Raw genomic sequence first — 14294 nt, 5'->3', positions numbered from 1 at the left:
CTCATCCAGTCCCTGATCCATACCAAACAAGCAGATTCGTAATACAATTTAAGGTCTGGGAGGGCAAACCGGCCTCTGTCTTTTACATCTGTAAGTATTTTATGTTTTATCCTTGGCCTTTTGCCCCCCCCCCCCGATAAATCTTAAAATCTATTTCTGCCATTGTTTAAAGCATTCATCTTTCAGGATGACTGGTATTGATTGAAAAAGAAATAGCATTTTTTTTTTTTTTTAAATAATTTTTATTCACTTTCCAATAAACATTTTTTCCAGATTTAACATTTGTTTTGACATAAACATCTTTTTTGACTTCCATCAGCCTATCTGAGAATTCTCCATACTCTCACTACGTCTCACATTTCTTGCATTTATATTGCACATTATATCTCTTAATCTTAACCTTTCTTTTTAAACAACATTTCTATCAGTCTTTTTCACAAAGCCTCCTGAAAGCCAACAAGCGTTAGTTGCTCCTCACATTCAGTTTTGATATATTCTGTAAATTTACTCCAGTCCTCGGAAAATCTCTGATCACGTTGGTTCCTTATTTTTCCAGTCAATTTGTCCATCTCTGCATACTCCATCAATTTCATTCTCCATTCTTCCTTGGTCGGCATTTCTTCCTGCTTCCATTTCTGGGCCATCAAAATTCTTGCTGCTGTCACTGCGTATCTAAACAGTTTCACATCTTTCTTACTAATTTCATTCCCTACTATCCCAAGTAGAAATGCTTCTGGTTTCTTGATAAATGTATATTTCAACATTTTCTTCATCTCATTATAAATCATTTCCCAAAAGCATTTCACTTTTTTACATTCCCACCACATGTGGTAAAATGTTCCCTCTTTTTCTTTGCATTTCCAACATTTATTACAGATTTTATACATCTTACCAAGTTTCACTGGTGTTACGTACCATCTATACATCATTTTCATTACGTTTTCTTTTATTGTAGTACATGCAGTGAATTTCATTCCCTCCTCCCACAATTTTTCCCATTGATCAAATTGAATATTATATCCGAAATCTTTGGCCCACTGGATCATAACCGATTTCACTTCCTCATCTTTCGTATGCCACTCAAGCAATAATTTATACATTTTTGACAGAACTTTAACATCAGTATTCAAAATTTCCTGCTGAAACCTCGATTGCTTTTCTTGGAAACCTCTTTCCCACACTGTCTTTTTAAACATCGCATTTATCTGGTGGTAATGCAGCCAATCATATACATTTTCCTTAACTTCTTCATATGGTTTTAGTTTCCATTTATTACCTTCTTTCACCATCAAATTCTCATATGTAATCCAATTCCCTGACATATTGACCTTTCTTACACTCATAATTTCCAATGGTGATAACCAGTATGGTGTTTTGAATTCTAAAAGGTTTTTATACCTATTCCAAACCTCATTCAGCGGTCCTCTAAAGATGTGGTTTTCAAAACCTCTATGCACTCTATTCTTTTCACACCATAAATAGAAAAAGAAATAGCATTTTTGGTAACACATTCATTTTAATCGTTGATATTTTTGCTAACATTGAGAGATTCATTCTGCTCCATATTTCTAAATTTCTTTTTACCTCAAGCCAAATTTTTTCATAGTTATTTTTAAATAGGTTTATATTTCTTGATGTTAACCAAATCCCTAAATATTTAACCTTTTTATGGACTTCAATCTCAATGTTTTGTTCTAATTCGGTTCTTTCTTCTTCATGTTTTTAACTAATAATTTAGTTTTATTCCTATTTCGCTTAAATCCTGCCACTTCCCCAAAATTCTGAATTTTTTCTATTACTTTAGGGAGTGAAGTTTTAGGTTCTTCCACTGTTATCACTGTCATCTGCATACGCTTTTAACTTGAATTCACTTTTCCCAATTTTTACACCTGTAATCTCATTATTTGCTCTTATGTTTTTGGCAAGTACTTCCAAGACCAGAATAAACAATAATGGTGATAATGGGCATCCTTGTCTTGTTCCTTTTTGGATCTTACAATCATCCGTTATCACCTGATTTATAATTAGTTTAGCTTTTTGTTCTGAGTAGATTGCTGCTATTGCTTTTAAAAACTTGGGACCACTTCTGTTTTGTTCTAACAACTTTATCATGAACTTTCAAGAAACATTATCGAAGGCTTTTTCAGCATCTATAAACATCATTGCCACTTTCTTTTCATTTTTAGCCTCCAAATATTCTAATATATTCAAAATATTCCTTATATTCTTCATTTGTCTTCCTGGTAGGAACCTGGCTTGACCTTGATGTACATATTCATTTAATATTTTTTTTAATCTGTTAGCTAGGATATTTGCAAACAATTTATAATCATTATTTAACAAGGAAATAGGCCTATAGTTTTTAATTTGCAGCAAATCTGTGTCTTGTTTTGGAATTACTGCTATATGTCTAAAGTTGGAACTCCATTTAAGTCTCCCATTAAAATAATCTTTTGATCTGCAAATTCAAGTAGTTCTGTTTCTAGTTTCCTGAAAAAAGTTGCTTTTTATCATTAGGGGCGTAAATACCAACCAATATCACTTTATCTCCCTGGATTTTAATTTGTATTATTAAAATTCTGCCTTTTTCATCCTTCTGAATTAATTTGGGTTCAAGTGCAAGATTAATATAAAAAACAACTCCTCTCTTTTTTGTTTTATCTGATGAAATGAAGTCCATACCTAATTTTTTGCTAATTAACACCCTTTTATGCTTTTTTGCAATATGTGTCTCTTGGAGACAGATTATATCCAATTTCTGTTTTGCTATTACATGTTCAATCCGATGTCGTCTGGCTCCAGAATTCAAACCGTTAACATTCCAGCTCAGTAATTTAAGATTGGCCATTTCCAGAGTCAGTTACAATATCTGTTTTCCCTGATGCCGCCTCTTCCAGTGCAAGTTGTTCCAAAGCTTTCTTTTGCTCAGATCTGTTGGGATACTGCCAGGGAGACAAAGTCCATCTTGACCTCCATGTCGTCTCCAGACGTCCATCAAACTCCCGTAGACACGCAGTATCAGCAATTAGCGACAGGAGCTCTAGAAATAGCTTCTGACATTCTAGAGCCGATGCACGCTCTTATCAGCAGATAAAGCACAGCAAAAGTTGCACCCAGGAGAGCATTATATAGAAGTTTATTCAGTGTTGATCAGAACAGAGAAAAACCATGACTGCCTGCTAGAGATGTCTGGCAGTGAGAGAGAAACGAAAGCAAAAGACACAACAGAAACATCCTGTGAGACAGGAAATGCGCAGGCTGTGACACAAACATCCTGCTCCCTTTTAAGGTGGAACGGAAATATCCTAACAAGATCTGATGCCGCCTCTTCCAGTGCAAGTTGTTCCAAAGCTTTCTTTTGCTCAGATCTGGGGTCTCCCCTGTCTTGTTTGGGGTCCAAGTCTCTCCTATTTTTATCCAGGAATTCTCTCGCCTGAAATTCTGATGTCAGCTTATATCTCCTCTTCATGTATGTAAAAGAGATACCCTCAGGAAATTCCCATTTGTATCTGATGTTGGCTCTCCTAAGAGCCGTTGTCAAAAATAGGTATTTTGTTCTTCTTAATCTCAATTTCAGAGGAATTTCTCTAAAGATGTCTATTTTCTGTCCAGCAACCACGAGATCATTTTCAAAGCTATTCTGAAGGATTGCATCCTTCACTTTTTTTGTCACTAATGTTAACAAAATGTCTCCTGGACGGTTCCGTTCTCTGATCCATCTTGGTTTCACATTATTACAGCTGCAGAACGAAGAAACTTGCTTCACTCCATGGGAAGGCATTGTAAGGCCAGAATTAAAGCTAAAGATTCCCAAACTAAGTATTAATTGACATGGTGAGAATTTCTGTTAGAAGATTGGCAGACTTTGCAGATCTGGTGACGCTGACAGGAAAAACCAGCACAATTAAGTATTCCAGAAGGGTTGGAGTAAATTTATACGATATCTGAAAGATTATTGTAAGCAATTAAGATCACTTGCAGGGTTGTCTGAAGACCTGTAATGAGAAATTTTCTACCTTTCTATATTTAAATTTTGAGCCATTCTGTAATGAGTGTAATAGGAATTGGAAAATGTACAAATTGCAATGATATAAATGTTAATTTCGAAATCTGAGGCGGCAGGGAAGGAAGTTGAGGCTCCAAAGAGCCAGGGTGGTATAGCGGATAATGATGACACAAATGTACAATATTAAATGGAGAATAATTTTTAAAATTCTATATATAAGAAAAAAGTGTAATTTGCTGCTCAAGGTTTATTTTGGGGGTGTTAGGTTCCCAGGCATCGTAGGGGGCGCTGTTGAGCTCTGTGGAAATGTATGAGGTTTGTCACATAGGGGTATTTTTTGAATTTCCAGGCAGATAGGACGATCCCACAGGGAGCCTTACCAAGAGAGGCCACGATCCCACGATTCTCCTCCATGATGCCTTGTGCAGAGCTCTGTGGTCAGGATCCAGCGACTCCTACTCCTCTTCAGGGAAAGAAACAGAGATGTCTTCAAAGCAAACTGGACCCTAAAAGAAAAAGGCAAATGTCCTCCTCTGAGACAGCAGAAATATGATCTGCTACACAATGCTCTGTTATTTCCTTCCTCTTAATTGCTGCGCTGTTTCAATAGGATGGCTTTGCTGCACATTTTAATTCTGGATGCTTATTTTAACACTTTAATGGAATTCTTTTATCCTGTGTTTTAATTACGGACATTCATCTTTGTGCAAATAGGTGGTACTCCTCCTGGTGGTTTTCAAGTTATTCTGCCTACGCAAGCATCCCAGTTTCCCTGATGGAAGGATCCACTTTCTCCCCTCCTCGTGAGTTGTTCTGGGGAGGTTCCCTCCCAGTGCTCTAGTGCCAAATTCAAGGGGTTCATGGGGGCATGGAGGGGGAGGAATGGGGGGCAGGCTATATTTTGCAGCAGATGGGGCTGGCTAGGTGAATCCTGGCCACTATTTGTAATCATCTGTCCACTGCTTAGAAGCCTATTTCAGCACTCAGTGATCAATCTAGAAATACAATAAGCCTAGTTTGGATGGCCATCTGTCTTGGGTGATCTAGTTGAGACTCCTGCAATGCAGGGGGTGGGACTTGACCCCTTGGGGTCCCTTTCAACTCTAGGATTCCATGAAAACTGCAACTACAGATGAATCCTACTGGCAACATGCAGAAGGCTGGTGTCACAGAGTTATCTGGGCAGGAAATCCCACAGTTCACAGCTGGAGTCAACTCTTTATCAGCAAGAGCACGATGTTCACAGACTTGGCTGAGTTTCAGGCCGAATGAGAAGAGCAGCTCATTCCCAGAGGGTCTGTCAGTTTGCATTTCTTAGTGCAGAAAGCATGGATCTGATATTGATATTTCCTATACTAATTCATTCAAGAGGGTTCCGGAAGCTTCTCTGCGTAAAAGAAACAAGCAGAAAGTTCCTGATCTTTCCGTTACTCCTTCAGAGAAGCTGAGTACAGCTGGGTTAAAGTGGTTCTGTTATGTCTTCTGTCAAGGTCATGCTGACCATAAGAAGAGGCCAGAAGGAGCCTGGGTTTCACTTTCTCTTTCTCTCTCTCTTCCTTCTGGTGTTCTGTACATAGTATGCTGAGTGTTAAGGTTTAGACATAAGTTGTGGTAAGTTTAAGTTAAGTCTGCTGCAACTGGATTTCTTATGCCCAAGGCCAATCCTGAACGTTTTGGATTTGGGACCATTATGCTCATTTGTCTTCAGTAGCAGTGAAGCTCTGCTGGATGATAAATAATTGCCTCTGGTCTTTTTTGGGGGAATCCTGCAATGTGTTTAGGTTTCACTCTGCTAACTATACATTGGAGTTCTGCTCTGGGTCAATATTGAGCAGAATTCCCTGAGCCTCTTCTTCCATGGAATCAGCTGCTGAGAGTGAAGGCCCCTGGCTCCCCACAGCTTTCCAAGTCCCCCCCTCTCTGGGGTTCAAGCGATCCAGCCGTGCAGCCTGCCTTTGCTCCTCCATTGTCAGACGTCTCCTGGCTCTGAGAGACGAGCAGGGAGGGGGGCTTCTGGCAGAAGGAGAGGGAGCCAGGGTCTTTTGCCTCACCATCCCCACTACTGACTCCCTGTTGCTACTCAGCTTGGGGGGGGGGGAGTGTCCCCGGATTCATTGAAAAATATCTGGTAACCATACTCTAGCCCTCCTAGAAGGAAGATTGCAATGCAAAATGTGGAGGCAACGGAAGGGATTTATGTGATGTGAATCAGCCTGGTTGCTCCTGCCTTCCAGTAAATAATAATAATAATAATAATAATAATAATAATAATAATACTGCATGCCAAGCAGATGCTCTTGGTTCCCCATATTTCACTAGCCTTTCAACGTTATTCTATTAGCAACCGTGGAGATTCCACCTGCCCCTTCGAAAGGAGAAAACTCACCTGATTAAAGGATTTGAGGTGATGTATCATTTGTATACTTTTTTTGAGTTCTATGTTTTCAATGTTCCTGAGATCTTTTGATGAAGGGTGGTATATCAATTCAATTAACAACAACTACTATTCTTATCCTTATTCTTATTCTTATTCTTATTATTTATACCCCACCCACCTGGCTGGGCTTCTCCAGCCACTCTGGGAGGCTTCCAACAAAATATTAAAATACAGTAATCCATCAAACATTAAATGCTTCCGTAAAGTAACTGCATGAATTTGGAACTGACTGACAAAGGAGTCATTTGCATCTTGTGAAAAATGGTTGCTTGGCTCTAGTGGGGGTCCTCACCAGGGGGTCCTCAGGAGTTGCTCCCCCCACCCCCACTCCCCTGCTTCTGTCTCCTTTTCTTGCACTTGGTCTCTCTGCCGCTCTCCAGATTGACTCCTGGGGTGGGGTCCCTTTTTCTTTGATCTGAGGGCCAGGAATGTATCTGGACGTTATTATTCTCTTAGATGGCTGAACACACGCACAGCCATTGATGCCGAGGTCCCTGGAGGCTCAGGGAGTAGCAGCGCCCATTTCCGGCTGCTTTGCCAGCAAGAACCCCTTTGGGACAGAGAGGATGTGGTCCTGGGATGCCCTGCTCTGGGTGCGAGGGAAACTGGTCCCCAATGCAGCAGCCAGACTCTGGGCTGGGATCCCTCTCTTTACTCCTGGCCTTCCTCTCCCACCTTTTCTTCTTCCCTCCCCGTGGGGTTTTCTTTGGGGGGGGGGGGAGTCCACCTCCTTGTCTAGCGTTGGAAAACCATTTGTTGTGCAGTGATGCTGAGTTCTAGGGACTCCTTTGTTTAAAGATGGGAGATTTTTTCTGAAGCGTGGGGGGGGGGGCGGAAGGCCAACTGAGTTTGGGATCCTCTGATCTGCAGGAAGGAGAGCGTGGCAGACCCGGCCCCTCCCTGGCAGGACCCTCTCCTCCCTGACTTGGGGTCCCCCCCCCTGCAGGAGCAGATCAGGCCCCCCCGGCCCCCTCCCCTGCTGCAGCCCTGGGACCCCTACCAGATCCCAGATGGAGAGGAGACTCACCAGATCCCAGAGAGAGAGAGGAGACGCACCAGATCCCAGAGAGAGAGGAGACTCACCAGATCCCGGGAGAGAGAGCGAGGCAGCCCTTGCAGGGGAGACACCGAAACAGGAAAGCACTAAGAGGCGGGAAGACTAAGGAAGAAGAAGAGCCTTGCTGCCTGGGAAGCCGGAAACCTCATCCTGGCCTCTCTAGGAAGGCAGCTCGGTTCCCTTTAACCCTTGCCAAGCCGAGTCCCCCCAGCTCACCCCCCTTTACATTGCACACTCACTTGGCCAGGGCAGAACTCTGATTTCTATTAATTTCTATCATTCTGAATGGCTGTAAGGGGGAGCTTCCCCCTGGCTCCGCCTTTGGCTCTTGGCTGGGCTCTGAGCATCTCCCTCGGTCCCTTTTGGGGGGGCCTTTGGCTCTTGGCTGGGCTCTGAGCATCTCCCTCCCTCCCTTTTGGGGGGGCCTTTGGCTCTTGGCTGGGCTCTGAGCATCTCCCTTGGTCCCTTTTGGGGGGCCTTTGGCTCTTGGCTGGGCTCTGAGCATCTTCCTCGGTCCCTTTGGGGGGGCCTTTGGCTCTTGGCTGGGCTCTGAGCATCTCCCTCGGTCCCTTTTGGGGGGGGGGCTTTGGCTCTTGGCTGGGCTCTGAGCATCTCCCTCGGTCCCTTTGGGGGGGCCTTTGGCTCTTGGCTGGGCTCTGAGCATCTCCCTCGGTCCCTTGGGGGGGGGGCCTTTGGCTCTTGGCTGGGCTCTGAGCATCTCCCTCAGTCCCTTTTGGGGGGGGGCTTTGGCTCTTGGCTGGGCTCTGAGCATCTCCCTCAGTCCCTTTTGGGGGGGGCCTTTGGCTCTTGGCTGGGCTCTGAGCATCTCCCTCAGTCCCTTTTGGGGGGGGCCTTTGGCTCTTGGCTGGGCTCTGAGCATCTCCCTCAGTCCCTTTTTTGGGGGGGCCTTTGGCTCTTGGCTGGGCTCTGAGCATCTCCCTCGGTCCCTTTGGGGGGGCCTTTGGCTCTTGGCTGGGCTCTGAGCATCTCCCTCGGTCCCTTTGGGGGGGGGCCTTTGGCTCTTGGCTGGGCTCTGAGCATCTCCCTCGGTCCCTTTTTTGGGGGGGCCTTTGGCTCTTGGCTGGGCTCTGAGCATCTCCCTCGGTCCCTTTTGGGGGGGGGGCTTTGGCTCTTGGCTGGGCTCTGAGCATCTCCCTCGGTCCCTTTTTTGGGGGGGCCTTTGGCTCTTGGCTGGGCTCTGAGCATCTCCCTCGGTCCCTTTTTTGGGGGGGCCTTTGGCTCTTGGCTGGGCTCTGAGCATCTCCCTCGGTCCCTTTGGGGGGGGGCTTTGGCTCTTGGCTGGGCTCTGAGCATCTCCCTCGGTCCCTTTGGGGGGGGCCTTTGGCTCTTGGCTGGGCTCTGAGCATCTCCCTCAGTCCCTTTTTTGGGGGGGCCTTTGGCTCTTGGCTGGGCTCTGAGCATCTCCCTCGGTCCCTTTGGGGGGGCCTTTGGCTCTTGGCTGGGCTCTGAGCATCTCCCTCGGTCCCTTTGGGGGGGGGCCTTTGGCTCTTGGCTGGGCTCTGAGCATCTCCCTCAGTCCCTTTTTTGGGAGCCGAGCGCCGGCGGTGATGGCGGCTTCCCTTTGATCCTCGGAGGGAAGAGCTCCAGAGAAACTGGGGTCTTACCGCTTCGGCGACGCGGTGGACCCTTGAAACCGTAGGCGGAGGAAGCCTACGGCCGTGGGACTCGGTGGGTGCCATTTGCGCCCCCCCCAAACGTAAAAGGAGTCTGGTAAAGGCTCCTGAGCGGGGCGGGGGTGGCGAGGCACTGAGAGTCGATCGCTACTTCTCTGGAGTGACGTCGCGCAGCTGTTGCCGAGAGAGCGCCGGCTTTTTCCTGAGACAATTTGGATTACAAAAGAAAAGAAGTACCCGTGAGTAGGGGAAGTTAAAACTTCAAAGAAAAGCAAGATTTTGAATGTTGGATTAGAATTGGGACTTGAAGTAAAAGAGAGAAGTAATTTGAACCCGAAGCGGTAAGGTCTAAACAGGAAGCCAGCCTTCCGCTGTGTAAATAGTTTAAAGCAAAGACTCTGTGGACTAAAACCTTTAAAGACGTCTTTGAAAGGATAAAAAATCCGAAAATCTTAAGACAAGACCCCCTCTCCGGAAGCAGGAGAGGAGAGGGGAAAAGATAGGAAAGATATTTTTGCCTGCATGAAAGGTCTCTGTGATTGAGAAATATCGTCCTGAGCCGTCAAAGGACGTTAAAAGTCCCCCCCCCCCCCACTGTTATTAGAAGGGGAGGGGGAAAATGGAGGGACATTCTGTCTGATCAAAGAGACTTATAAGACTAAGATATACTGCCTAGACGTTTGATTGTGAATAGATTTGGATTTGGCTAAAGGACAATAGAAAATCCCCCCCCAGGCAGCAGGGAAGCTGTCCGGACTGCCGTTTTGGTTTGCCAAAAGTGAAAGTGAAGTCTTAAAAGACTGTGAAAGACTGTGAAGCATTCAAAAGAATATTTAAGTGTTTGAAGGAGCCAGCCCACCAGGACAAGAGAATTCTACTTGAAACTTGGTATTGTGGACATTACTGTTTCGAATCGGTTGTGAAAAGAGAGAAGGTGATACATTGTATTTTTTTAATAGTAATATTTCCGAGGTCCCCCTGGTGGCTACTGAAATTACTGCAGGGATACAAAGTAAATAGAGGAAAATTCCACTCTCTTCCCTTGAACTGGTAAATAAGTTGCAGCTGCAGAGTAACCTTGAAACTGGTGGCTTATGGCAGAGGGAAAAGGAAAATTACAGCAATTTCAAGACAAAACAACAAGATCTGGTAAATCTTTTCACACGGGAAGGAGGGGATCCTTCCCTGAACCTACAGGAAGTGCCTCTGTTATACCCAAAGTAAAAGAAATGTCTGGGACAGAAGACCTTATTACTGCAGGATTTGCAAGGGTACAGGGATCCCTAGACAAACTGACACAAGAAGTGTCAGAAACTAAAAAACAAGTTGTGGAAGTAAAAAGTCAAGTTGAAGAAACAAACAAAGGGGTAACAGAGGCCTTCCAAAAGATAGAACAGAACTCTGCCAGTATAAAACAGAATACAGCCTCAATTAAGGAATTATTTGAGGCGTCGGTTGAGACAAGAAAAATTGCTGAGGAGGCAAGGGGGGTTGCAGCTGCTACAGAGGAGAAATTGCCACCGATGAGCAAGCAATTGGAGGAGTATAGAGCAAGATTTTCTATGCTGGAATTAAAAGATAAACAAACTAATCTGAGAATTAGAAACGTTCCAGAGATCGAGGAAGGAAGCCTGCGGGACCTTCTGACACAAGAATTTCAGAAATTTTGGACTTTGGAGCCTGAGAAGGAGGAATTTAAGATCCTGAGTGCCTTTCGTCTGGGAAGAACAAGCAAGAAGATCAAAATTAGAGACTGTTTGGTTACATTTAGAACCAAAGAAGAAAGAGACAAGATTTTGGGACTACATTTTCAAAAATCATTGATAATTAATCAATCCAAAGTCGAGATCTTCAAGGATATTCCAAAGCATCTTCTGGACCTTAGATCGAATTATAAAGATCTAGTTATTCAATTAAGAAAAAACAACATCATTTTCAGGTGGGAATTTCCGGAAGGACTCTCCTTCAGTATCAAGGGAAGAAAGACAAAAGTAAGATCAGTGGAAGACAAGAACGCCTTTTTAGAAGTTTATGGAGAGGACCTACAGAAAGGAACATTAAAAGTAGCAGATTCCTTGGAGTCATCAGAGGAGGGAGAGGAAGACAAGACAGGAGCAAGGCCGAAACGAAACAGAAAGAAGAGGACAACGCCGGACTTGACAGATAAAGACAAGACAGAGGGAGCATCTGGAGGAATATAACAGAATAAATTCATCATGTCTCTGCAACTTCTAAGCTGGAATTGTAATGGCCTCAACTCAGTTCGAAAGAGGAAATCGATATTCCATATTTTAAAGAAAGAACAATTGGACTTGATCTGCTTACAAGAAACACATGTGACCAGGCTCCATAGGAAAATTTTAATTAACAAAAGATTGGGTCAAGAATTTATCTCATCTGACAAAGTCAAAAAAAGAGGAGTAGTAATATATGCCAAAGAGAGCCTTACACCAAAATTTATGTTTAAGGATGAACATGGAAGATATTTGGCAATTGAAATACAGTACCATGGACAGAAGTATCTGATAGTAGGAGTGTATGCACCAAACGAGGGAAAATCCGAGTTTTTTAAGAAGCTGCATGAGACACTGAATGAATATTTGGAATACAGTGTGATTTTGATGGGAGATATGAATGGAGTGGTTTCAACAAATATGGACAAGGCGCAACGACAGGTGGTCACCAAGGATGGTAGACTACCGAAAACCTTTTTTGATTTGACTGATAACCTGGACTTGATTGACATCTGGAGAACCAAAAATCCGTTAGGAAGAGAGGGAACCTTCTATTCTGAAGCTAAAATGACTTGGACACGAATCGACCAAATATGGATCACCCGAGGACTGGCACCAAATATAAAAAAGGTGGAAATCTGCCCAAAAACTTGCTCCGACCATAATGCAGTAAAGATGGGAATGAACTTACTACCAACTGGTTCTTTCAGATGGAGAATGAACGACTCTCTCTTCAGGGATGAGGAAGTGAACAAAAAGGCCCAGAAAACTTTGAAAGACTATTTCGAGATAAATTTGAACACGACGGTGGAGAAAAGAATCGTATGGGATGCAAGTAAAGCTGTTATGAGAGGGTTCTTGATACAACAAAATACGCTTAAAAAGAGATTACAAAAGGAAAGAAGGGAAAAGATCTTGGAAAAGATCAATGAAGGAGAAAAGAGATTGAGATTAAAGCCAAATTCAAAGGAAACTCTAAGAGAGATTAAATTATATCAAGTGGAATATATGCAAATGGTAAATCAAGAGATTGAGTGGAAGATCAGACAAATGAGACAGAGAACTTTTGAATCTGCAAACAAGTGTGGGAAATTATTGGCTTGGCAAATTAAGAAGAGACAAAAGTTGAATACAATAACAAATCTAGAAGTGGAAGGAAAAACTATTCAGAACCCTACAGAAATAAGGACCGCTTTTCAAAAATATTTTAAACAGCTTTATTCTCAACAACCCCAGAAGGAAGTAGACATAGAGAAATTCTTGAAAGCGAATGGGCTACCGAAAATATCTCAAGAGAATAGATTGAAATTGAATTATAGCATAACAGACCAAGAGGTCGAGAGTGCCATTCAGAATATGCAACTGGGCAAGTCTCCAGGACCCGATGGACTGACTGCTAGATATTATAAAGCACTGAAAGACTGGCTAATTCAGCCATTGAAAGAAGTTTGTAACAAAATACTTCAGGGGGAGAAGGCACCAGATACGTGGAAAGAAGCTTTTGTTACACTTATACCAAAGGTAGAGACTCAGAAACACCAACTCAAAGACTACCGCCCAATATCATTACTTAATGTGGATTACAAAATTTTTGCAGATATTCTGGCTAGAAGATTCAAGAAGGTTTTAATAGAGGAGATTCATAAGGACCAAGCAGGCTTTCTCCCAGGAAGACATTTATCAGATAATGTAAGGAATATAATAGACATTCTGGAATTTTTACAAGAAAAAATAAATACTAAGGCGGTTCTAATATTTGTGGATGCGGAGAAGGCCTTCGATAATATTTCTTGGAGTTTTATGAAGAAAAATCTCCAAAGTATGGGGGTAGGTCAGGAATTTGAAAATGGTATAGGTGCAATCTATTCTGAACAAAAAGCTAAGTTAATTGTAAACAGTGTAATCACTGAGGAGTTCAGAATAGAGAAAGGTACGCGACAAGGTTGCCCAATTTCTCCTTTGCTGTTTATATCAGTCCTGGAGGTGTTGCTGAATATGATTAGAAAGGACCAATTGGTCAGAGGGATTCAGGTCGGAGCTAAACAATATAAATTAAGAGCATTTGCAGATGACCTAGTTCTGACATTACAGGAGCCAGAATCCAGTGTGAAAAGAGCCTTAGAACTGATCCAAGAGTTTGGTCGACTGGCAGGGTTTAAATTGAACAAAACAAAAACCAAAGTTTTGACAAAGAATCTAACAGAAATTGAGAAAGAAAGATTTCAGAATGAGACAGGATTGGCAGTAGTGAAAAAAGTGAAATATTTGGGTATTACTATGACTGCGAAAAATGGAAATTTATATAAAGACAATTATGAGAAAAGTTGGTCGGAGATAAAGAAAGATCTAGATATATGGTCTAATTTGAAACTCTCCTTAATGGGTCGTATTGCTGTGATAAAGATGAATGTATTGCCAAGAATGTTGTTTTTGTTTCAGACACTGCAAATTATAGATAAGATTGATTGTTTCAAGAGGTGGCAAAGAGATATATCCAGATTTGTCTGGCAGGGCAAAAAGCCAAGGATAAAATTTAAAATATTGACCGACGCAAAAGAAAGAGGGGGCTTTGCCCTGCCAGACCTGAAACTTTATTATGAGGCGGCAGCCTTTTGTTGGTTAAAAGAATGGCTACTTCTTGAAAACACTGACATGTTGGATCTAGAAGGATTTAACAATGTTTTTGGTTGGCATGCATATCTATGGTATGACAAGGTTAAAGTGCATAGAATGTTTAAAATCCACATTGTTAGGAATGCATTGTTTAAAGTTTGGATGAGGTATAAAGACTTGCTTGAAACCAAGACCCCAAGGTGGTTGTCCCCAATGGAGGCAAAAGCACTAAAAAAGCTCAATATGGAGGCAAACTGGCCAAAATATTGGGAGATTTTAGAACAAGATGGAGACAAATTGAAACTACAGAGTT

At 42.8% G+C, this 14294-nt stretch overlaps 3 protein-coding genes across 7 annotated transcripts in view; all 3 read right to left on the bottom strand.

Moving 5' to 3' along the window:
- HPX (hemopexin) overlaps positions 1-14294 on the bottom strand; it is a 512404-nt gene that overhangs the window by 104745 nt on the left and 393365 nt on the right. The gene's annotated exons all lie outside the window — the stretch shown is intronic.
- Positions 1-14294, bottom strand: part of LOC310675545 (uncharacterized protein) — a 288356-nt gene that overhangs the window by 63926 nt on the left and 210136 nt on the right. The window lies entirely within an intron of this gene.
- Positions 1-14294, bottom strand: part of LOC310675631 (uncharacterized protein) — a 136517-nt gene that overhangs the window by 43111 nt on the left and 79112 nt on the right. Inside the window, exons 1-2 of one of the 3 annotated variants that reach the window (XM_083436595.1) lie at positions 7500-7560; positions 4387-4512 (exon numbers count right to left, since the gene is read on the bottom strand). In XM_083436595.1, the coding sequence (XP_083292721.1) occupies positions 4387-4420 (34 nt within the window). In that variant the 5' untranslated portion in view covers positions 4421-4512; positions 7500-7560. Of the gene's footprint in view, positions 1-4386; positions 4513-7499; positions 7561-14294 lie in introns of those variants that run through there. The other 2 variants (XM_083436596.1, XM_083436594.1) reach the window with 2 other exon arrangements.

This window comes from Podarcis tiliguerta (genome assembly GCF_965153285.1).
Source record: "Podarcis tiliguerta genome assembly, chromosome: 4".
NCBI lineage: Eukaryota > Metazoa > Chordata > Lepidosauria > Squamata > Lacertidae > Podarcis > Podarcis tiliguerta.
Note: the sequence above shows the minus strand (reverse complement) of the source record. Positions and strands in the feature narration are given on the sequence as shown.